Raw genomic sequence first — 23,751 nt, forward strand, 5'->3', positions numbered from 1 at the left:
GATCAGCTGGACTCGGGCTCCCTCTGTGGTCTGTTGTCTTATGGCCTTGGGCCTTAGGAAATGCCTATGAGCAGATCCGATGGTCTCCTCCTGACCCTTCCTCCAACTCCCGGTGCCACCTGTGATCCCTGAGGCCTGGCCATGTGGTCCCAGGACCCTTCAGCCCCCTGAGTTGACTAGGTGGGATGGTTCCTGCCATCCCTGCCCTAGAACCCGCAGTCTCTGGAGCTGCTTAGATGTCTTTGGGCATTAGTATGGGTAGAGCAGGACCCAGGACCCATCACGGCCGAGGTCACCCATGTGAGCTGGGATTGCCACCCAGAAAGAGTCACCCTAACTAGGAACATGAGAGGCAGGAAACAGAAAGAGCCAGATTTCTGAGATGGATCGAGCCGTACCTGAAGCTATCAACGCAGCTTTTTTTTTCTTTCTCACTTTAGCAACTTTGGGTGTTGGTGACTTCTGATTAAGAGGTACCCACTAAGGAGAAGCAGCATCCTTTCCTTCACCCTCATTCCAGACAGGTCCTACTCCTCATGCCACTGACCCAGTGACTGAGCACTTCACCTACTGAGAGTCACCGTTGCCTTGGGGGCTCTCATATGTGATATGACACTCCTCACCCCTACTCTATGGGTCAGGACACTGAGGTACAGAGGGGTCAAGTCACACTCAATGGGACTCAGAGGTCCTGGGACGACTCCACACCCACACACACCTGAAGGGGTGCCCTCAGCTCCTGTTGGGTTGGGGGTGTGGGGGAATTTGCCTGAAGTGGAGATGCTCCAGGCAGGACCTGGAGGATGAAGGGGAACTGGATGGAAGAGGGTGTGAGGGAGAGGGTGTTTTCAGCAGAGGAACAGCATATGCAAAGGTCAGGTGGCCAAGGAGCAGGGCGAGGCCCAGGCCCAGGGGAGGTCTGTGTGGCTGGAGCACATTAAGTAAGGGGGCCTGCTTCAAGGCCAGAGAGGGGCAGGGGCCTCACATGGTTTGGGGGCTGGGGAGCATGGAACAGTGATTCAGAAATGGCAAGTCGTTTAAGGTATACTGTTAGGTGGAAAAATACACAATGTGATGACATTTTTATAAAAGAAGAAGCATGCATGTTAATATAAACTCAGACAGGAAATTGAAGGATAAACCCCTAGGGCTGGCTATGACAATCTTGGGCCAGGGGTTATAGCTGATCTTGAGTCACTGCCTTATAGGTTTTGCTTGAATTTCTTAGAATGATCTCCTAATTTTTGTGGGTTTTTTAAAAATAAATTTTTAATTTTTGAATCATTTCAGATTTACAGAAAGTTTCAAAGACCCTGAAAAATCTACGCTCTGCCAGCAGTAGCTGAAGCCCTGGCCTGGCCATCCACACCCTGAATCCCTACACCCCAGGCCATAGCTTCACTCCCCCTCCATTCTGTTTTCTTGCCAACTTGAGATAACTCCCCAGACTCAGCAGATTTCCCTGGAGAACTGCAGGAAGCTTCGCTCAAAATACTTGCTGCAGGTGAGGGGGCAGCTGCTGAGACAGCAGCCAAACTCCCAGAGGTCTACCTTGGGATGCTCGAGGGGCTTGGGCATGGGTCAGCCTGGGCACAGTTCTCTTCTCCTAGAAGGTGCCAAGGTGGGCACGCCCAGGCAGACATGACTCACCCTGGCTCCGGGCACTTCTCTGGTCTCCTGGCCTTTGAACTTCAGTGGGCTTCCTCATGTCTGCACTCGTGAGCTTAGCCTCTGGGGACAGGGCCTCGTGAGCAGAGTCAGCAGGAGGGAACCCTGCCTCTGTGCTTCAGAAACCCCATGACTGCGGCAGGGCACTGCCTTGAGACTGGCCCAGCACTGTGAGTGGGGGAACTTGGCTTCTACTGGTCCAGGATTAGACCTTATCCTTGCCTCTCCCAGCCTCCAAGCATCCATTGTTGTCAGCTCTTTCTAGAAACACCACCCTCTCTGGTCATCCAGAGTCATCCCCAGCTCAGGGTCATCCCCATCTCAGGGTACTTAATCCATCTGCAAAGTCCCCTCTGCCACCTTGGCACCTTCTGGGAGAAGAGGATTGTGCCCAGGCTGACCCCATGCCCTGCCCCTCAAGTCTCCCCAGGTAGACCTCTGGGAGTCTGGCTGCCTCTGGAGACAGCAGCTGCCTCAGCAGCTGCCCCCTCACCTGCAGCAGGTATTTTGAGCAAAGCTTCCTGCAGTTCTCCAGGGAAATCTGCTGAGTCTGGGGAGTCATCTCAGGTTGGCAAGAAAACAGAATGGAGGGGGAGTGAAGCTGTGACCTGGGGTGTAGGGATTTAGGGTGTGGGTGGCCAGGCCGAGGCTCCAGCTCGTGATCACCCAGCTTTAGGAACCCTGGGCAGGGGTCAACATGGGAGGCCAGGCAGCCCCTTTTGCAAAACTGTGATCCTGTGATCAATAGCCAAACTGTGCCTCAGTTTGCCCATCTCCAAAATGGGAGTTTTAGTAAGTCCCCTAAGGTTGTGTTTTTTGAGGGTAGGGTGGGAAATCTAATATGTTTTTCCTCTTTTTATTGTGGCAAAATACACATAACATTACCATTTTAACCATTTTTAAGTGCAACTATAACCACCACCCATCTTCAGAACTTGCTTATCTTCTCAAACTGACACTTTGTCCCTATTAAATATTAACTTCTTCACCTCCCTCTCCCCGAGCCTGTCACCGACCATCTACCTTCTGTCTCTGTGAATTTGACTCCTCCAGGAACCTCATATGAGTGGAATCAACAGTATTTGTCCTTCTGTGTCTGATTTTTTTTTTATTGAGCATAATGTCCTCAAAGTTCATCTATGTTGTAGCAGGTGTCAGAGTTTCCTTCCTTTTTAAGTTTGAATAATATTCCAGTGTGTGAAGGAATCACAAGTTATCCATTTATCCAGCACTGGACATTTGAGTTGTTCCCTTCTTTTAGCTGTTGTGAATCATGCTGCTGTGAACAAGTGTGTTTCATTTTATTCTAGACTAGAGGCCCAGTGCACCGATTCGTGCACTGGTGGGGTCCCTCGGCTGGCCTGTGGCTCTCCCACATCCTTGAGGGGTCCCAGATTGTGAGAGGGCGCAGGCCAGGCCGAGGGACCCCACTGATGCACGATCAGGGTGGAGGAGGGACCGTAGGAGGGCTTCAAGGCATGTCCAGCCCCACTTGCCCAGTCCCAATTGGCCAGACCCCAACAGCAAGGTAACCTACTGGTTGGAGCGTCTGCCCCCTGGTGGTCAGTGTGCATCATAGCTATGGGTCGAACAGTTGACCGGTCACTTAGGCTTTTATATATATAGTTTTTTTTCATTCTAGAATCCTAGAGGAGATAGGTACCTGCTTATGGGGATGCAGGCTGGGAAGGGGAGATCTCACCAGCCCCATGGTGGAGGCTTAGCCAGGAAGACCTGGTGAACAGCCAAGACTTAGGGGAGACTGGTGTCTGTGCAGAGGGGCCAGCTGACAGGCAGGCTGTGTGTGTGGCACCGGGCCAGGAAATTCAGATTCTTTTCACCACCAGGGAGCTTCTGGGGGTTCAGTGGTGTTAGCCACCTGCTTTATCATGTGGGCTCTGCCTTCCTTCCCAGGATGGTTTAGGGGGGCAGGGACTTTGGACCCACTGACCTTCTGGCAGGGTTTGGCCACAACCCAGCGCCTCTGGCTTGCACGTGCCTTCCATGCAAGCCTCAGTTTCTTCCTCTGTAACATGAGGCTAAGAATAGCATCTACCTCCAGGACAAGCCACTGCCAAGAAGGGGTCCTGGCTTACTCACATTCACCTACAGAACCCTCCCCTAGGTTTAAGTCTGATGATCTCCTGGCAGTTTTTTCATGAGGGCTGGGTGGGTCTGTCTTGAGCACAGGTTTCCTACACTATTTAACATACCTGAATTAGCACATGGATGGAGGTGTGCTATTGAAAAGGAACCAGCTGCCTGCCCTCATGGATTCCAGGGTGACAGTGACATGACTGTTCAGACTCAAGCTCCCTCCCACCCCCAGCTGCCCATCTTCTGTCACACTGTACCTGGTTCTCATTAGCAGGGACCTTGGTTCCCAAGTCACAACCAGCTGACCCCCTTCACTGTCCTGAATCCCTTTGGCCCTGGTGCTGAAGCTGCCCCCACAAAAGTCCCTGAATCTTGCTCCCTCAAATGCTCTGGGGCCCCCATTTGAAGTGCCATGTGACCATGTGACAACTCAGAAGGTGTTTCCTGTCCCTGGTGGCATGGCTGGGCCAGATTCCAAAATCTGGTCTCTGGAAAATTCCTAGGTCTGATTCCAGCCGCATGAAGCCCTGATAACCCCTCCCCATTCATTGTGTTATGTAACATTCGGGGATTAATACTGAGGCAGCCGGAGGCAGCAGCCCAAATTCAAACCCAGCACTGTCCCTTCCTGGCTGGGTAAGCACCCTAACCTCCCTGGGCCTCAGTGTGCTTACCTGTAAAATGGAGACAGGCCAGTTCCCATGTCCCAGGATCGGGTTAACAGTGAAATGGGAGAAGGCAAGAAAAGTGCCTAGAACTGAAGTTGGGCCACAGCTCAGAGATGCCCCCACAGTATTCAGGGGGGCCCCGAGCCTGCCCACTTGTCCTCCCATCTGACTTCCTCTCTTTGGCAGGAATCATAAATCCCAGTCCACCCATCGGTCCCTAAATCCCGTCCCTTGTCACTGTCAAGTGTCCTTTATATATGACACTTCCCAAACCAGAGCCTTTCCCCCTTCTGGGTCCCTGCCCCAGGCCTCACTCCCCTCCCCACCATCCTCAGCCCCAGAGATTCTGGGCTTCTTTCTCAGCCTCTGAATCCTGCTGTGCCCCCCCCCCCCCCAGTGCCCAGGTAATCAAGCCCCAAGTGTCACCTGCAGAAAAGACCTAGTCACAGGCATTCGGAAGGACCAGACTCACTTCTCCAGCGCACTTTGAGGAGAGCCAACCAAGCCCCAACCCGACCCACCTTTCCCTGGGAGGCCTCCGAGAGAATAAGACAATCCCTCTGGACTCAGTTTCCCCTTCAGCGAAACTGCGTGTTGACAGTTTGCCGTTGGCGGGAGGCGCAGGATTGAAAGAGCCAGGCTGAGTGCACCCGGGCAGCAGGCGAGCGCCGCTCTTGTCACTGGAACTCCCGCCAGCCGGCATCCCCGCTCGCCCACGCGCCCCCCACGCACCTGCCCTCTTGCGCTCCGCACCAGCCCTCTTCAGGCAACAAGACGCGCTCCCCCCTCTTCCCCCCGCCCCGCGCAGCGCGGTTCCCAGAGCAGCTGCGCGGCGCTGCACTGCCAGGTGGTCCGGCTGGGAGGCGGCACAGTGCCCACACCCTGCTCCCTGCTCCCTGCTCCCTGCTCCCTGCTCCCTGCAGGCCCCCGCGCGGGATGGAGCCCCGGCCGCGGCGACGGCGCAGTTGCCGCCAGCTGGTCTCTGCTTTCCTGCGCGACCCGGGCTCGGGGCGCGTCTACAAGCGCGGGAAGCTGATCGGCAAGGTGGGAACCCGGAACCCGGACTTCGCAGAGAGCGGTCCAGGCTGGGCCAGGCGGGAGTCGGAGAGGGGAGGGGGGACGGGGCGGAGCAGGCTGTGCACGCTCGATCCTGAGTGTAGAGGGGGTGGTGTGTGCCCAGCTTGTTTGCCGGTTGCACGCCAGGCTTCGTCTCTGTACGCGTTGTGGCCGCGCGAGTTCAGAGTCTGGCGTTGGTCTGGGCGCCTGATCTGTGGTGAACCGTCTGTAGGGCGTGCGTTGTGTGGCGGGATCCAGTATTTGGCGGGCTATGCTGTGTCCCTGAGTTGTGGGTATGCTACCACCGAGGATGTGACACCTTGTCCTGTTGTTTCCAGGTGTGTGTGTGTGTGTGTGTGTGTGTGTGTGTGTGTGTGTGTCTGAATGGGTTATACATCTCTCTGCTTTCTGTGCCTGGTATGGATGTGTCTGCCTGAGTGGATGTATCCCTGTGTTTGTTTGTTCCCAGGTGTTGCATTGAGCGTCCGGGTATGAGGGTGTGAGTTGTGTGTCTGTGTCTCAGGTGTGTGTGTGTGTGTGTGTGTGTAGCGGCCTCGCCACCTATTCACTGAGCTTGTGAATCCCTCCCTGAAGGGTGCCTTCAGCCGCTGCTATAAGCTGACTGACATGTCCACCAGCACTGTGTTTGCTCTCAAGGTGGTGCCACGTGGGGGGCCCGGGGGCCCGAGTCTGCGCCCCTTTGGGAAGGTATGGCCCCCCATCAGTGCCCAGGGTCCCCATGACCCCCGTGGGTTCCCCGAGAGTCCCTGCCCTGGAGGTGCGGGTGGATGCCTGTTGGTATGAATACTGCGTGCAGGGTGTGTACACAGGACTGTGCCTGCAGGTGGAGCGAGAGATCGCCCTGCACAGCCGCCTCCGACACCGCAACATCGTGGCCTTCCACGGACACTTTGCTGACCGTGACCACGTGTACATGGTGTTGGAGTACTGCAGCCGAAAGGTGCCCTGGGGCGGGGCAGCGAGGGAGCCTCCATGCCTCCATGTCTGCTGTGCTTATCTCATCCACCCCTGTATTCCATCTGCACTTACCTGTGCCCACACCAGGCCTAACTGCGCATTCTAGGCTCGCTTGACTCTCTGAGGCTCACCTGTGTTCATTTGTGCCCAGTGTATTCTGTGGTCACCAGGCTCATCTCATACTCATGGTGGTACCTGGGCCCGCCTGAGCATACCTGCGCTCACCTGGGGCCCTTCTGCCCTTAGCCACGCCCCATGCCCCCTGTTGAACTTAGTGGTGCCTTCATAGACTTCTTGCACTCACTTCGCCCACTTAAGTATACCTGAGCTCATCTCTGTCTCCTTGGTGCGGCTGCGGGTCACCTGCAGTCCTTGGCCCACGTGCTGGAGGTGCGGCAGACGCTGACGGAGCCTGAGGTACGCTACTACCTGCGGGGCCTGGTTAGCGGCCTCCGCTACCTGCACCAGCAACGTATTGTGCACCGAGACCTAAAGCTCAGTGAGTGTGGGGAGGGGAGCTGTGGGAGCCGTAGGGGCCATGGGAGCTGGGACTTGACTCCTCCTCTTATGTCCATGCCTCTCCTTCCCACTGGCAGGTAACTTTTTTTTGAACAAGAATATGGAGGTGAAGATCGGGGACCTGGGGCTGGCTGCCAGGGTGGGGCCAGGGGGCCGATGCCACAGGTGAGGGTGGAGGTTTGAAGCAGTCTCTCAGGGTGGGCACAGGTGAACTTGGTCTGGCAGACTTCCTGAGCCCCCCTTATCCCCTCCCAGAGTGCTCTGTGGGACCCCAAACTTCCTAGCCCCAGAGGTTGTCTCCAGGAATGGGCACTCCTGCCAGTCAGACATCTGGGCTTTGGGCTGCATCATGTAAGTGGGGTCCTAGGAGCCTGGGCCTGGGGTGGGGCAGGAGCATCCAGATACTGCCAGGTATGGGCGGGTGAGAACATGCAAGGGGGTAAGGATTGGTATAAGGAAGTACACAGGAAGTTGAGTGGGGGGCAGCAGGTATGAGCATATACATGACAGATGTGAACAGATATGTGCAGATATGTGGCAGGTGGGAGGAGCACACACCAGCCATCATTTGAGCATGCAGGTGTGATTGGGGATATGGGAGGATGTATGTGCAAGGGAGGTTTGACTGTTCAAAGATGTATTGAGCCCAGCTGGCATGGCTCAGTGGTTGAACATTGATCTATGAACCATGTTCAATTCCCGGTCAGGGCACATGCCCAGGTTGTGGGCTCAGTCCCCAGTATGGGGCGTGCAGCAGGCAGCTGATCAATGATTCTCTCTCATTATTGATGTTTCTATCTCTCTCTCCCTCTCCCTTCCTCTCTGAAATCAATAAAAATATATTTTTTAAGAAGATGTGTTGCCCTAACCGGTTTGGCTCAGTGGATAGAGCGTCGGCCTGCAGACTCAAGGGTCCCAGGTTTGATTCCGGTCAAGGGCATGTACCTTGGTTGCGGGCACATCCCCAGTGGGGGGTGTGCAGGAGGCGGCTGATCGATGTTTCTCTCTCATCGATGTTTCTGACTCTCTATCCTTCTCCCTTCCTCTCTGTAAAACATCAATAAAATATATTTTTAAAAAATTAAAAAAATAAAAAGATGTGTTGACAAGTGTGTGCAGGTGCTAGGTGCACAGGCATATCAGGGCCTATATACAGGGATGAAGTACATGCAGGAGTGGAGCAGGTGTGAGCATGCATAAAAGAAAATTGGACAGGTGCATTTAGGTATGTACAGGTATAAGCTTGTATCTACAGATGCCAGTATCTACCAAGCAGACAGGAATGGCCAAGTGGGAGGGGATGCAGGGCATGGATGGGAATGTGGATGGATGGGAAGCATGTATAGAGTAGGGAAAGGTGGGTAGGTATGGCCAGGTGTACACAGGTAGGTGTGAGCCAACTCTGACCCAGCCCAGGACAGATGCCAGCAGGCACCCAGGCTCCTGCCTCCCTCCCTCGCTCAGGTACATGGTGCTGACTGGCGACCCACCCTTCATGGCGGCTTCCCTGTCAGAGATGTATAAAAATATCCGAGAAGGCCGTTACCCCGAGCCTGCCCACTTGTCACCCAATGCCTGTCGCCTCATTGCCCGCCTGCTGGCGCCCAACCCGGCCGAGCGGCCCAGTCTGGACCACCTACTGCAGGACAACTTCTTCACGCAGGTGTGTGATGTTCAGCAGGTGATGCCACCTGGATGCCTGGGTCCTTCTCTGGGGTGTCTCAGCCAAGGTCCAGGGAGGGTCAGGACCCCAGGTGGCCCAGGTACTCAGGAGCCAGACAATCTGAGTGGGGTGCCGACGCCTATCACCCCACTCTGAAGGGTTTCACTCCGGACCGGCTGCCACCCCACTCCTGCCACAGCCCGCCCATTTTTGCTGTTCCTCAGCCTCTGGGCAGGCTTTTCCGAAAGGTGGGCCAGCTGCTAATGAGCCAGTGCCAGCTACCCTGTGAGTACCATGCCTGCCCACCACTCACCTGCTACCTGCCCAATAGCTGTTCTGCACCTCACACACCTGCCATGCTTCCAACCTGCTCTGCAGCTCACCCATGGGAGGAGGATATGGATGGCAAGTGTCTCCCCCTGCGTGGGGCCAGGCTCTGCAACCCTCCAAATTCTGTGCCTCCCTCAGGCCCCTACACTCCCAACGAGGCTTCATGTCCAGGAGAAGATGGTCCCGATGCTGACTTCATGGAGTGGGGCAGTGAGGTGAGGGCTAAGGCTGGGGGGCACAAGGAGGGTACCCTCACAGCGGGATTGAGCAGAGAGAGAAGTAAGGGATCTTTAAATTGGGGAGGGATGCTGGAGTCCTTTACTCACCTCAGGCTTCTCCCCAGGGGCTGGGGCACCCCTCACCTCTGCTCCCTCCCCAGGCCTCCCTGTTGGAGAGAGGGGCTCTCTGACCTGAGGTCCCTGTCCACCTGTTCACCCAAGGGACCCTCCAGAGTGACCCAGCTGGTGAGCAGACTATCCTAGGTGGGGGCTGTGGGTGGGGAGTGAGGGTCTAGAGGCAGGAGACAAAGACAGTGCCTTGCCAGGGCCATGGCCCCTCTCCTTGCCTCAACTTTCCCATCTATGAAATGGGAATGATGTCTGGAATCCTTCTGGGTTTAAAGTAAGATTTTCCCAGATGAGAGAGTTTTGGGCCAGGCTAGTTGAAGGTGCCCCTCATGATGGGGACCCAGGCCTGCCTGTCCCCTCTCTCCTTCTCTCCCTGACCTCACATACATCTCCCCAGGGTCTGAGGGGAGCCCAAGACAGGAGGTGGAGGCGGCCATTAGAAACCTACAGCTCTGCCTGAACCCTGGACCTCCAGGTAGGAGCACAGCTTAGGCCACCGGGGTCACCCTGTCTCTTAATCTCTTGAGTAAAAGTACCCTGTCCCCATCCAGGCCCCCTTTGGGGGTATTTCTGGGGTTCCATGGTGGGAGAGCTTTAAGGGAGGTTTCTGGACACAGTGACTTCAGGCAAGTCACTTAACCTTCTGTGCCTCAGTTTCCTTACCTTGTAAGGAGGCTGATGATAGCATGATGTAGGCTATCCTTGTGTGAGAAGTCTAGAACTTTCTGAGACCTCTTTATATGTACTTTATGATGACTGTTTATTTTGAGTCATGTGCTGTGGAGGGCTCTGGAGGACTTCCTCGTTTTTTCAGGGTCTGAGTCTCTAATTTGTAATTGAGTCCTGCTTGGGAGCCAGAGAGGAGACCGAGAGAAATGGAGGGAGGAAATGAGACATCACACCTTCACCAACCCTGAACCCGTGTCCCAGCTGCGCCCTGAGATGGAACCCTGTCCCATACCCCAGAGTCCCAGATCCCCAAGCCCTCCTTCTCCACAACCCACGTGTCCTGCACCCCCCCCCCCCCCCGGAGCAGGACCCTGCTCTGCCTGGAGAGGGAGCCCAAGCCTTTCCTTTTTGGTGGGATCCATTTCACTTCTTTGTTCAGCTTTCCCTGATTGTGTAACAAAGAAGAACCCCAAACTTTAAGCTTGTCTTTTACCAACTGGAGCCAACTTAATATATATATATATATATATATATATATATATATATATATATATATATATATATATATATTTCAAAGAAGAGGAGAGAGAGAATCATCAATGATGAGAATCATCAATTGGCTGCCTCCTGCATGCCCCCTACTGGGGATCGAGCCCGAAACCTGGGCACGTGCTCTGACTGCGAATTGAACCGTGACCTCCTGGTTCACAGGTTGACCCTCAACCACTGAGCCACGCTGGCCAAGCTGGAGCCAACTTTAATGTCAATATTTTAAATGAACAGTAAAAGAGAATTCGAGGTAACTTTTCAGAGACGCTACCAAGATGGCACGGAATTTTGTCTGTCCTTGGCGACTGGATGTCCCATTTTTCCCCTAATGACTCTTTCCTCTCCCAGGATCCAATACAGGGTTCCACATGGCACTGAGCAATTTTTATTTTTAATACAAATATTTTTAACAAATAAAGTAAAGCCTTACGGCATTTGGGGCATTAGAGGCATTTCGGAATTACTCATTTCCAGAGGCAGTGAGTGATTCCCCACGTCCCAGTCCTCCCCCAACAAGGCAAGAGTTGGTTTTTTATTTTTTGGACGTTTCTCAACATCTCCAGGGTGTCTGCAGTCCCTCCACCCAGACCCCACCAGGACCTCCCACTCAGTTCACCTTGTCTTTGTGCTCAGTCACGCAGGATCCCGCGAGAGAGCAGTGGCCCATCCTCTGGGCCCCCAAGTGGGTGGATTATTCCAGCAAGTACGGCTTCGGCTACCAGCTGTTGGACGGGAGCAGTGGTGTCTTGTTTCGGGATGGTACCCACATGGCCCTGCGTCCCCCAGGGGGGTAAGCCATGGGGCTCCAGTCCCCTTGGGGGGCCAGGTTCTCCCCCTGCCTTTCTGCATCCATTCCTCAAATATGTAAGTACATACTGTGTACACCTACAGGTACTCACTGCCTGCTAGGGAAGAACGACGATAAACAAATGAATAAGTTGATTTCAGGTAGCACTTTTCTGAAGGAAATGACTGGGTGAGGTGACAGATTGGGGGGGTGGCTCATGACAGCATGCTTGTGGAGGGGCTTTCTGAGGAAGTGACATTCAGGTAAGACAGATGGTGAAAAGAGCCTTTGGGACCAGCATTTGAGGTATAGGGAACAGCATACCCCCAAGATGCGACCCAGCACAGTGGGTGCCAGGAACAGTGGGGACTCCAAAGTGAGTGAGGGGGAGACAGGGAGGATGCGAAGTCAGCGGCCTTGAAGGCCACTGTTGGGGTTGGGGCAGGAAGGAGGGACCTGCCTCACACTTTTAACAAGATCTCTGGCAGGAGGGACGCAGGGACCAGCAGGGAGGTGGTGGACTAGTCAGCTGGCAACGGCAGTGACTTGGGCTGGGGTGGTGGCAGCGCCGAGATGCGAGGGAGCTGCAATCTCCATGGAGTTGGCAGGCAGGGAGGATGGAGCAGCCACTGGGCGAGATGGGAAGATGGCAGGAGGGTGGGTGTGGGGGCCAATCAGGATCTCAGTGGACAGGCTGAGTCCGTGGCTCCAGAGTCTGGGGTTTAGAAGGGGGCTGGGGCCGGGGCTGGACCCACAGAGACGGATGGTCCGTGTAGCACTGGGTTTCAAAGCCACCATCCAAGGGGGTGTGGCTGGGTGGGAATGTGTCCCCGGACAGAGGCCGTGACAGCTGACACCACCCTGTGCCCCACCCTCAGCCAGGTCAGCTACATGCCTGACCGAGGGAAGCTGGAAATGTTTGCCCTGAGGGATGTGCCCAGCCCGCTGGGTGCTAAGCTGGCCGTCCTGCGACTCTTTGCTGGCTACATGCAGCAGCGGCTTCGAGAGGTGAGGGCTGGGGGGCCAGTGGGCTGGTGGAGTCAGTGGGACTGGCAGGTGGAGAGGCCTAAGACCCTTGTGTTTGGGTCTGTCCTCAGGAAGAGGGCCTGCCTCTGCCCACCCAGTCTGCCAGCCCAGGCCTCTGCCTGCTGCGCTTTCTTGCATCCCAGCAGGCCCTGCTGCTGCTCTTCAGTGATGGGACAGTGCAGGTGAGCGTGGGCCCCTGGGGGTCAGCAGGTTGGGGCAGCCCTGGCCCCTGGACCACGCTGGCTGTTCCAATGTACACTGTTTGGGGCTCCAGGAAACAGCTGGCTCCTGGCAGGGGGAGCCAAGTATGGACTCCTAAGTACAAAAACTGCAAAATTGAAAATAAAATGTGTTAAAAAAGAAAAGAAGATGAGTTTAAGTAATGGCAAAATGTAATTTGGGTCATCTTCATGGGTGGTTACATTTAGCAGCTGTCAAATGTCATTCCCATCCTGGCCGGCTGGTTCAGTTGGTCTGAGAGTCGTCCTGTGCACCCGTTTCCATCCCCCATTCTAGCCTGTACGGGAGGCAACCAATTGATGTTTGTCTCTCACATCTATGTTTCTGTCTCTCTTTAAAGAAAAGGGGAAAACATATTCTTGGGTGAGGATTTTTTAAAAAGTCATTTTCTTGGAAATAAGTTTTTAAAACTATTTTTTTTTTATTGATTTCAGAGAGGAAGGGAGAGAATGAGAGAGAAACATCAGTGATGAAAGAGAATCATCAATCTGTTGCCTCCTGCATGCCCCTGACTGGGGATTGAACCCACAACCGGGGCATGTGCCCTGACCAGAATCGAACCATGACCTTCCTGGTCCATAGGTTGACCCTATGCTCAACCACTGAGCTACACTGGCTGAGCGGAAAATCATTTTTAAGTTGAGATTTTCCTGAGCAGTCCTGGCCATTTGCTGTTCCACTTACCCATGCATTCATTAGTTGATCCTTATATGACCAGGGATTGAACCTGCAACCTCGGTGCATCAGGACAATGATCTAACCAAGTGAGCTACTTGTTCAGGGCTCATTGTTATTATTTTAAAATAATTTTTTAGATTTACAGTAGTAAAAACAACTCTAGCTGTCCAGACTAGAGTGTGGGTAATGCCCTGAGCTGGGCTGGGCCTCAGGTAGCAAGAATTGTCTTCATGGCTCTGCAGAACACTTGGGGAAGCTGGTAGTTGAGGGACTGGAGCTCCCCAGGTCACAGGATTAAGAATGGAGGTCTCCCTGGGTGACCGAGGGCAGGGAAGTCCTATCCAAACCTCAGTTTCCTCTTCGTACATAAAACTCTGGGCTCCCAACTCTGTGCGTTCCTGGGAGTGGGGCAGCCACTGAGACCCAGGTCAGGGGGCTTTCAGTCTCCTATTCACGTTTTCTTCTCTCTGGTGGGGGAGGGCACACCTGGGGCAGCCCCAGGGGAACCCTTCTCTCCTTGACCTCGGCTCCTTACTTTGGCAGGTCAGCTGCAGTGGAGACCAGGTTCAACTGGTGCTGAATGGGGGGCCCGAAGAGTTGCTGCTCATGGTCTGGGAACGGGGCCAGCTTGCTGCCTCTTACACGCTGGGGATCCTGCAGAGCCACGGCTGTCCCCCTGCTGCTCGCCAGCACCTGCATCACGCTCTCTGCATGCTGCAGAGCATCTAGCACCCCCAAGGGTCAGAGTGGGCCTCTGCATGTTGATGCCAGGGACCCAGGTTCCATTTTTGTTTCTGTTCCTCCAGAGGGGATGTCCTTGGGGACAGCTGGGGGAGCTGGCAGGTGCATGGGAGGTGGGGAGTCTTTGCCTCATGGTATGACTGTGCAACCCAGACTTTTGTTCAGCTTTGTTCTTTTTTTCATTAAAGAAAACTTGCTCTGGCTGATGTGGTTCGGTGGTTGAGCATTGACCCATGAATCAGGAGGTCAGGGTTCAATTCCCTATCACATGCCCGGGTTGCTGACTCGATCCCCAGTAGGGGGCAGTGCAGGAGGCAGCCAATCAATGATTCTCTCTCAGCATGTTTCTCTCCCTTCCTCTCTCCGAAATCAATAAAAATATATTAAAAAGAAAATAAAACTGGACCCTGTAGCCTGCTGTCTGACTCTCTTTGGGGGAGTTTGAGGAGCCTCAGCGAGGCAGCACTCAGACCCAGCGTGATCTGAGCCCACTGTGCGTTGTGGCAGACAGGTGGGCCAGAATTTCACCAACACGGAAGGTAGGATCTGAGAGGCGTTCTAAAATGACCAAAAATCGCCCTAGTCAGTTTGGCTCAGTGGATAGAGTGTTGGCCTGCGGATGGAAGGGTCCCACGTTCGATTCTGGTCAAGGGCACGTGCCTTGGTTGCGGGCTCGATCCCCAGTGTGGGGCATGCAGGAGGCAGCTGATCAATGATTCTCTCTCATCATTGATGTTTCTATCTCTCTCTCCCTCTCCATTCCTCTCTGAAATCAATAAAAATATATTTAAAAAAATAAAATAAAATGACCAAAAATCTAAAACATAGGACATTTGCTTCATGGACAGGCAGTGAGAAAATGGATGTTGGGGACTAGAAAGATGGTGGCCCATGCTAGGCAGGGGCACAATGCTTGGCACAGCTGTCACCTGCGCTAACGTAGGTTGGGGGAATGTGCTTCCTGGAGAGGGTCCTTTTTTTTTTTCTCTCTATCCATTGACATACATTTATGTTCCTGTAGAATTAAACCATCGGTGCATTCTGGCTTTCCCCCCGACCATGTGCCTGGATGTATTTCTACATTTGTATGTAAAGATTCACCTTATTCCTTTTAATAGAAGGAGGGGATGAAGAATATCTGATATTTAGGGACTGGGGAGGAAATGGAGGGAACTGGTGGGATCGGTCAGGGGAGGTCAAATGCCTTGGTGTGGCCAGACGTGGGAAGAGGAATTGTTCTGCTTAAAAGAGGGGGTAGAAACTGGAGGATTCCCTGGAGAACCTGGGATGAACTGGGTGTGGCTGGGAGAGGAGCTAGCAGAAGGGAGAGGCAATGCCGGCGGGACATCATGACCTTTTTCTTTTTTTATATTACTATTAACGTGACAATCACATAGCACGCCGTTCATTATTTTAATGTATACAACTTGGCGACAATGAGTGCATTCACAATGCGGTGGGACCACCACCTCTAATTCCAAAACATTTTTATTACTCGGAACACCCCTCCCCCTTCCCCAACCCCTGACAAGCACTAATCCACTCTCTGTCTCGGGCGTCTCACATGAGTGGAATCCACACACTCTGGCCTTTTGTGTCTGGCTTCTCTCAGTGGGCATATGTGTTCAGGCCCATCCACGTTGGAGCGAGTGTTGGTGCTTCACTCTGTCCGGCTGAGTGATATTCCAGTGTGTTTTACTTATTTGTTCATCTGTTGATGGCGTCATGTTACAAAGGACAGAGACCACCCTCCTAATTGTTTTGAGCTACATAAAGGATTGGCTTTTGACACTGAAATGTTCAGAAGAAGGGATGGTTGCAGGCAAGGCTGGATCGTGGGCTCAGATGAGTACGGCCTTACCCCTGCCTCTCTCTTCCTGTCCCTCACTTTTTCTCCATCTCTTGCTCTACTGTCCTTTGTTTTGGCTCTTGCAGCATAGTGACAAAGATGACCTCTGGCACAGGCTGCCATGCTCTCCAGCAAACCCAGGGGACAAGCAACCACCCCCACACTTTCTCCATGCTGAAACTTATTGGCCAGGCCTTGGTCACATGTCCTCCGCCAAGACTCCTGGACCTAGAGTAGGGTGTGGCAGGGGGAGTGGATGCCAACATCCCATCATCATCTTGGTTTTCTGTGGTGTGTTTTTTTTTTCTTCTTCTTTTTTTTTAAAGATTGTTTTGTGGTATTAAACACTATTTGTCCTTTTCTTCCTTCTTTTTTAAAAATATGTTTTATTGATTTTTTACAGAGAGGATGGGAGAGGAATAGAGAGTTAGAAACATCGATGAGAGAAACATCAATGAGCTGCCTCCTGCACACCCCCTACCGGGGATGCGCCCAGCAACCAAGGTACATGCCCTTGACCGGAATCGAACCTGGGACCCTTCAGTCCGCAGGCCGACGCTCCATCCACTGAGCCAAATCGGTTAGAGCTGTGGTGTGTTTCTAATCAACAGATGGTCTTTTGTGTGAAAATGCCACGGTGGGCAGCCTCCAAGATGGCCCTGTCCCCTGGTGTTCCCTCCCTTGTGTAGTCCCCTCCACACTGAATTGGGCCAGCCTGTGGAACCACTAGGATTTCAGCAGTAATGGTCTGTGACTTCCGAGACTAACTGGGTCATACAAGATGTGAGGCTTCCGCCCCACTCGCTCTTGGACCACTTACTCTGGGGGGAGCCTGTTGCCATGCTGTGAGGACACTCCAGGAACTCCGTGGAGGGGCCCACGTGGAGAGGCGCGGAGCCTGTCACCAACAGCAACACGAGGGAGCCATCTTGGAAGTGACTGCTCCAGGCCCTGTCATGCCATCAGATGAGGCAGCCCTGGCTGACATCTTGACTGCAACTTCATGAAAGACCCTGAGCCAGAACCACTGAGCCAAATTACTTCTGAATTCCTGACCCACAAAAGTTATGAAAATAAAATGTGTTTCTTGTTGTTTCAAGTCGTTTTGTTTTGGGATGACTTGTTACCCAGCTATGATGTACTAATACGCTTGCCCAAACATGCAGATGACCCAGCCCCATTTCTGCCCAGAACATTGGTTTCAGGGGAGAAAACGACAAAACATCGTCAGCAATTTAACTGCCTATCTTGCAAAATGACCTACCTAGAGTGTTTGTTCCCATCTGTTTGTGGGCGTAGGAACAGCAACAATCTGTGAGAATCGCCCACAACGATGGTCTATAAACCAACCACAGAATATATTAATTTTGAAACCTCCCAGGCCGACTCATTTCTAGGTACAAGAACGTCAAGGGATGGCAAAATGCCCACGACGCCCTCTTCAGAGAGGGGAACTGTGCACCTCCAAATAAAGCTGTTAGTTTTGGGGGCTTACAAAGGTTGGAGCCTCAAGAAATGGCAATGAATCCCAACTCCAGAACCTTTTTTTTTTGTAAGGAAACCAGGGAAGGCACTTTTAACTCTGAAGAATGAGGAACAACTTGCCTTAATTTAATTCTACCTTTACCCCCGCCCTCCATCTGAAGCTTCGGCTGAACCCTGCCTCTGGACCACCTCCTCATTGGTCTGTGGGAACATGTGACACCGATGCCTCCTCTAATCACCAACAAGCAAGGCGAGGCCAAGGCGGCAGCATCCTGGGCGGCTTTTTGGCTGCTGCCATAGCAACCTGGTGTGATGTCACAAAGCCTCACAGGGCCAGGTCCTGCCTGTGGGCATCTGCTTCGCCATCTGCTCTAAGCCTCGGAACTCCCTGGGAGCTGAGGGCTTTCCGCTCTTGGTTAAACAGATGCGGAACCTGAGGCACGTGGGTTGCCTCAATATATAAACTGCTGGGAGAAAAGGCAGGTGTAGGTATGTCAACTTGCCCCCCCTGCCCCCCGAGGAGTTTTTAAAATCCTGAGACTCTGAGGAATTACGCCAAAAGAAAAAAGTCCAAAGATTCCGTTTATGTAACGTGTTTGAAATGACAACAGATGAGTGGTTGCCAGGGGATTAGAGATAGGAGGGGCTGAGGTTGTAACAGGGCAGCTGGAGGGGTCCTTGTGGTGGTCCTTATACAGGAACCTACTCAGTTGATACAACTGTAGACAACACACACACACACACACACACACACACACACACACACAGAGGAGAGCAAGTAAAACTGGGAAATCATAAATCTGGATAAAGCACGTGATGGGATCCATGTCAACATCCTGGTGGAGATATTGATTTCATTTTGCAAAATGCAGCCTTATTGGGGGAGACTGAGCAAAGTGTACAGAGGAATCTCTGTATTATTCCTTACAACTGCAGGGGAATCCACAATGATCTCAATAAAAATTTCAATGAAAAAATTCTGTTTAGCCTGGTCAGTGTGGCTCAGTTGGTTGAGCGTTGTCCCATGCACCAAGAGATCGCCGTTTGGATCCTGGTCAGGAGGCGGCTGATCAATGTTTCTCATCTATGTTTCTCCCTCTCTCTCTCTCTCTCTCTCTCTCTCTCTCTCTCACTTCCTCTCTCTGAAATCAATAAAAACCATATATTTTTTTTAAATTCTGTTTGCTGGTTCCTCAATAAAGCTAAGTGTAAATTACCATATGACCTAGCAATTCCACTCCTAGGTATATACCTAAGAGAATTTACAATAAGTGTTTAAAAACAATTGTGGCCCTGGCTGGTTTGGCTCAGTGGATAGAGCATCGGCCTGTGGACTGAAAGGTCCCAGGTTTGATTCCGTTCAAGGGCACATGCCTGGGTTGCAGGTTTGATCCCCAGTGGGGGTTGTGCAGGAGGCAGCCAATCGATGATTCTCTCTCATCATTGATGTTTCTCTCTCTCCCTCTCCCTTCCTCTCTGAAATCAATAAAAATCCTATATAATAAAGAGGGAATATGCTAATTGACCATCACTCTATCACAAAGATGGCTGTACCCACAAGTGAGGCCAAGTTCCCATAAGGAGCCTTAATGAGCAATCAGCAGGGACCGCCCCCATGAGGCTTGACAGGGGACCTCAGGCCCCATCCCTCAACTGCAGGGCTTGTCAGGGGACCTCAGGTCGAGCCCCCTGCCCCGGTGCCAGGTCAGGGGACCTGAGGCCATGCCTCCCGCCTGGCGGGGCTTGACGGGGGACCTCAAGGTGCACTTCCTGTCCTGGTGCTGGGCTAGGGGACCTCAGGCTGCTCCCCCTGCCCCAGAGCCAGGCCGGAGGACCTCAGGCTGTGCCCCCCACCAAGTAGGGCTTGACAGGGGACTTCAGGCCCCGCCCCCCCATCCAGCAGGGCTTGACGGGGGACCTGAGGCTGTGCCCCCCTGCCAGTGGGGCTTGATGGGGGACCTCAGGCCATGCCCCCCATCCAGCGGTGCTTGACGGGGGACCTCAAGGCACGCCCCCTGCCTTGGTATGGGCTGGGGGAACCTCAGGCCATGCCCCCCATCCTGGTGCTGGGCCAGGGGACCTGAGGCTACGCCCCTTGCCCAGTGGGGCTTGACAAGGGTGGGACTGGCCAGGTCTGGATATAGCCCAATGGGGGGAGGCCGGCCGGGTCTGGGATTCAAGCAATTTTGAGGTGCATGTGGGTGGGCGGGGACTTGACTCTGGGTTCCGTGGTGCGCCCCAGACTCTGACAGGAGGAAGGTTTTCATATACATTTTACTAATTTTCTTTCATCTCTGACACTTCTATTATAGAGAAAGGGCAAATAGCAATATTAAATTATTTCCTCTAATTAACCCCCTTTTAATGTGCACGAATTTCGTGCACTGGGCCACTAGTATATATTTTAAAAAACACAAACAATTGTGTGCTCCAGCATTCAGAGTAGCCCTATTCAAATAGCCCAAAGTGGAAACAACCTAAATCTCTAACAATGGATGAACCGATAAGTAAAATGTGCTCCACCTGCCCAGTAGATTATCATTCAGCCATGCAAATGATGAAGCACTGACATTCCCTACAACTTGGATTGTCTTTGAGAAACATTACACTCAGTGAGAGAAGCCAGACACAAAAGGCCACATAGTGTGTGGTTTCATATATGTGAAATGTCCACGGGCTAGAGAAGGGAAATGGATGTGACTGCTAATGGGGACAGGGTTTCTTTTTGGGGTGGTGGAATGTTCTGGAATGAGATAGAAGTGATGGCTGCATAATGTGAACCTACATAATGCCACTGAATTACACTTTAAGAAGATTAAAGTGGTAGATTTTACCTTATGTGAATTTTACCACAATTAAAAAAAAATCCGGCTGCCCACATCTCACCCCAGACTGATTAGGGCAGAATCACGAGCTCCGGCTTCAGGTGTTTCTAAAGTCCCTCATTTGTCTGAGGGACCACTGGGTTAGAGCACCCAGACAAGAACACAGGAACCAGATGCCAAGGGGCACATGTTTAGATGGAATGTGAAACAAACCAGCTGTAAATAATAGCACAATATAACCAAGGCCATATAAATGCCGACCAGATTCTTGCTATTAAGAAATTAATGTTGCCCTGCCTGGTGTGGCTCAGTTGGTTGGAGCGTTGTCCCATATATACCAAAAGGTGGCAGGTTCCATTCCAGGTCAGGGCACATACCTAGGTTGTGGATTCAAGCCCCAGTTGGGGTGGGTATGGGAGGCAACCGATTGATATTTCTCTCTCTCTCCTAAAATCAATAAAAAATATCCTCAGGTGCCCTAACCGGTTTGGCTCAGTGGATAGAGCGTTGGCCTGCAGACTCAAGGGTCCCAGGTTCGATTCTGGTCCAAGGGCATGTACCTTGGTTGCGGGCACATCCCCAGTAGGAGGTGTGCAGGAGGCAGCTGATTAATGTTTCTATCTCATCGATGTTTCTAACTATCCCTCTCCCTTCCTCTCTGTAAAAAATCAATAAAATATATTTAAAAAAAATATCCTCAGGTGATAATTTTTTAAAAAAGAAAGTAATGTTGTAAATCAAATCACTATGCTGTACACCTAAATTCATAAAGTGCGGAATGTCGATTATATTTCAATAAAACCGGGGAAAAAGAAATTAGCGTTAAGCGTTTTAAGTCTCATCACGACACTGTGGCTATGGGATTTACTAAGAGTCTCTGTAGAGAAATGCAGTTGCTGCTGCGGAGCAATGGAGGGTGGGTGGGGGAGCAGACGGAGGTGAACAGCTGAGACTTGTTGACACAAAGGATGCCTAATGCCCCAGCTGTTCAGGGCTCCACTGCTGTGAGCAGGTTGTCATGTGCAGCCGCTGCCACAAGGTGGCAACAGAATACCGGCTAGTTTGGTGGTCCATGCTGGCCGTTTGTGGGGCCCTCTTAGAGAGAGCGTGGGGAGGGTGCGTAGGGACAAATGTACTTGGGGCTTTTGGCTTCTTTCGAGGCTGCTGCCCCAGATAAAACCCACTTATGTGTGTGGTAATGATCCAGACGCTCAATCCATATCAATCCATGAACCAGAATGATTTCTGGTCCATGTTAGCAACCTCCCCTCCCCTGTCCCCCATGATCCATTAGCTTTGTCCTCCTCTACCTGCCAGGGCAGGATTCAGGAAGCACAGAGGGGAGCTCAAGCTTATACTTCTCCCTGCAAATCAGTGGATTACTGGATAACTCTCTCCCCTCCCTCCACTCCTCATAACAACCAGATTTAGCAAAAATACCGGACACTCTGTTCAATCTGAATTTTGGATAAATAACACATCTCTGTTAGGTAGAAGGATGTCCCATCAATATTTGAGATAAACTTATCCTAAAAAAAGAAAGATTCATTTATCTAAAATTCAAATTAATTGGGTGTCTTGTGTCCTCTAAGATGAACTGCTTCAGCTCTGCCACTGGGAGTTCTCTGTTAGTGGCTCCTGTGCCCTTGGAATGGACATTCCTCATCCTTGGGACAGGGCAGCATGTTAGCTCTGGGCAGGCCATAGAATCAGCCCTTTCTCCAAGAAGTTGGACAACTTTTAACATAGCTGCGTGCCATTTCATACGGTTACTGTAACAAATGACCACAAATGAATAGTGGCTTGAATTAAAACAATGCAAATTTATTCTGTGACAGTGCTGGAGGTCAGAAATCCTAAACCCAGGTGTGGGCAGGGCTGACCCTTCTGGAGGCTCCAGAAGAATCATTTTCGGCCTTTTCCAGCTTCTAAAGGCACCGAATCGCTGGCTTGTGGCCCTTCCTCCATCCTCACAGCCAGCAGTGCAGCCTCTGCCATCTCTGACTCTGACCCTCCTGCCTTCCTCCTATGCGGACCCTGTGATGACACTGGGCCTCCTGGGGAATCTGGGCTCATCCCCATCTCAGGGTCCTTGACTTAATCCCATCGCCAAAGTCCCTTTACCATGTGAGGCAACATGTCCACAGGTCCCATGATCAGGACTGAGGAAGTTTTGGGGTCAGCCCATGAGTTGTCCCTCCTCTGTGGCCTTCGTGGCTTTGGGACCACTGTGGTCAGGGCTCCACACACCCACACTCCTTCAACCACCTTAGGGCATGGCAGCTGTCCTGCTTTCCTGGCTCTAAAAATATTTCAAGATCTGCAGAGCAAACAGCTTCCCTAGATGTTTCCCTTTTTTGTTTGGGGCTATGTCAGTTTACATTAAACCCCAATAAAATACAAAATTCAATGTCTCAGTGGCACAAGCCACCTCTCATGCTCAGTCACCTCATGTGGCTGGCGGCTACTATGTTGGACAGTGTGGATCTAGAACCTTCTCATCATTGCACACAGTTCTAGAGGGATGTTGCCCAACACGGGAGCTACCAGCCACATGTGGCTATTTACATTTAAATTCTGTTGGCCTCTAACGTCCAGTGTGAGCCAGTGTGGCTTTCTTTTCTTAAAGGGGAGGATCCAGGGGTGAGGTGGGCTGTGCCGCCAAGTCCATGAACCAACAGAAACAAGTGACAAGGGAGTGAGAGCTTGCACCCAGGACACTAGCCTTGGGCGTCCCTACATGTGCTGAGGTATGGAGAAGCTATATGCATAGGGTACTTGTTTTTGCTGCAAAAAAAAATGCTTCCCAGCTCCCTGACCAGGAATGTGGTCCCCGTAGGTGGTTATGAGTTTGAGTTAATCCAACTCCCAGTGGCTTAAACAAAGAAGGAGGGCTTATTGGTGCTCATAACTGAGAGGGTGGGATGGGCTGCCTTCAGACAGGACTGAGTCCAGGGCCTCAAACAGCAAGCTCCAGAATCTACCTCTGGCCACCTCTTGGCTCTCCCTGAGGGCCTCAGCAGCTCTGGCTTTCCTCTGATGAGCTTCATAAGCTCCCAGCAGGGAGTAAGCACAACCCTCACATGCCTCTGAAAGTCCTGGGACAGCATATCCCCAGACCACCAGGCACGACAGCACCACCCCCTGGTGTGGGACTCCACTCCCATTTACCGTTGTATCTTTCAAAAACCCCTTGAGAGAGCTCTAGCCAGACTAGATTTGGGCCTAAGCCCTGGGCTTGACCCTCCTGTGGCCAGTCATCCAAATACCTCATCATTCTCCACCCCCTGCCGAGCTCCTGTGCATCCTGAGCAGTTTTTTTTTTTAATGTTTTTTTTCTTTTATTTATTTATTTATTTATTTATTTACGCTCTATCCACTGAGCCAAACCAGTCAGGGCGCTGAGCAGTTTTTAAAAATATATATATATATATATTTTATTGATTTCAGAGGGGAAGGAAGAGGGAGAGAGAGATAGAAACATCAATGATGAGAAGGAATCATTGATTGGCTGCTTCCTGCACGTCCCCCATAGGGATGGAGCCTGAAACCCGGGCATGTGCCCTTGATGTGATT

At 52.1% G+C, this 23,751-nt stretch overlaps 1 protein-coding gene across 1 annotated transcript; it reads left to right on the forward strand.

Annotated features, from left to right (window-relative positions):
- The first annotated feature begins 5,233 nt into the window (after nt 1–5,233).
- On the forward strand, nt 5,234–14,426 carry PLK5 (polo like kinase 5 (inactive)). The gene is given in 16 exon segments (XM_080675876.1): nt 5,234–5,477; nt 6,084–6,197; nt 6,334–6,450; nt 6,837–6,966; nt 7,064–7,151; nt 7,242–7,337; nt 8,451–8,649; nt 8,808–8,934; nt 9,118–9,194; nt 9,359–9,385; nt 9,389–9,443; nt 9,724–9,801; nt 11,178–11,334; nt 12,210–12,339; nt 12,429–12,539; nt 13,819–14,426. Coding segments are annotated over 16 exon segments (1,800 nt in total). The 5' UTR covers nt 5,234–5,369; the 3' UTR covers nt 14,005–14,426.
- The last annotated feature ends 9,325 nt before the right edge of the window (nt 14,427–23,751 follow it).

This window comes from Plecotus auritus (genome assembly GCF_963455305.1).
Source record: "Plecotus auritus genome assembly, chromosome: 6".
Classification (NCBI taxonomy): Eukaryota; Metazoa; Chordata; class Mammalia; order Chiroptera; family Vespertilionidae; genus Plecotus; species Plecotus auritus.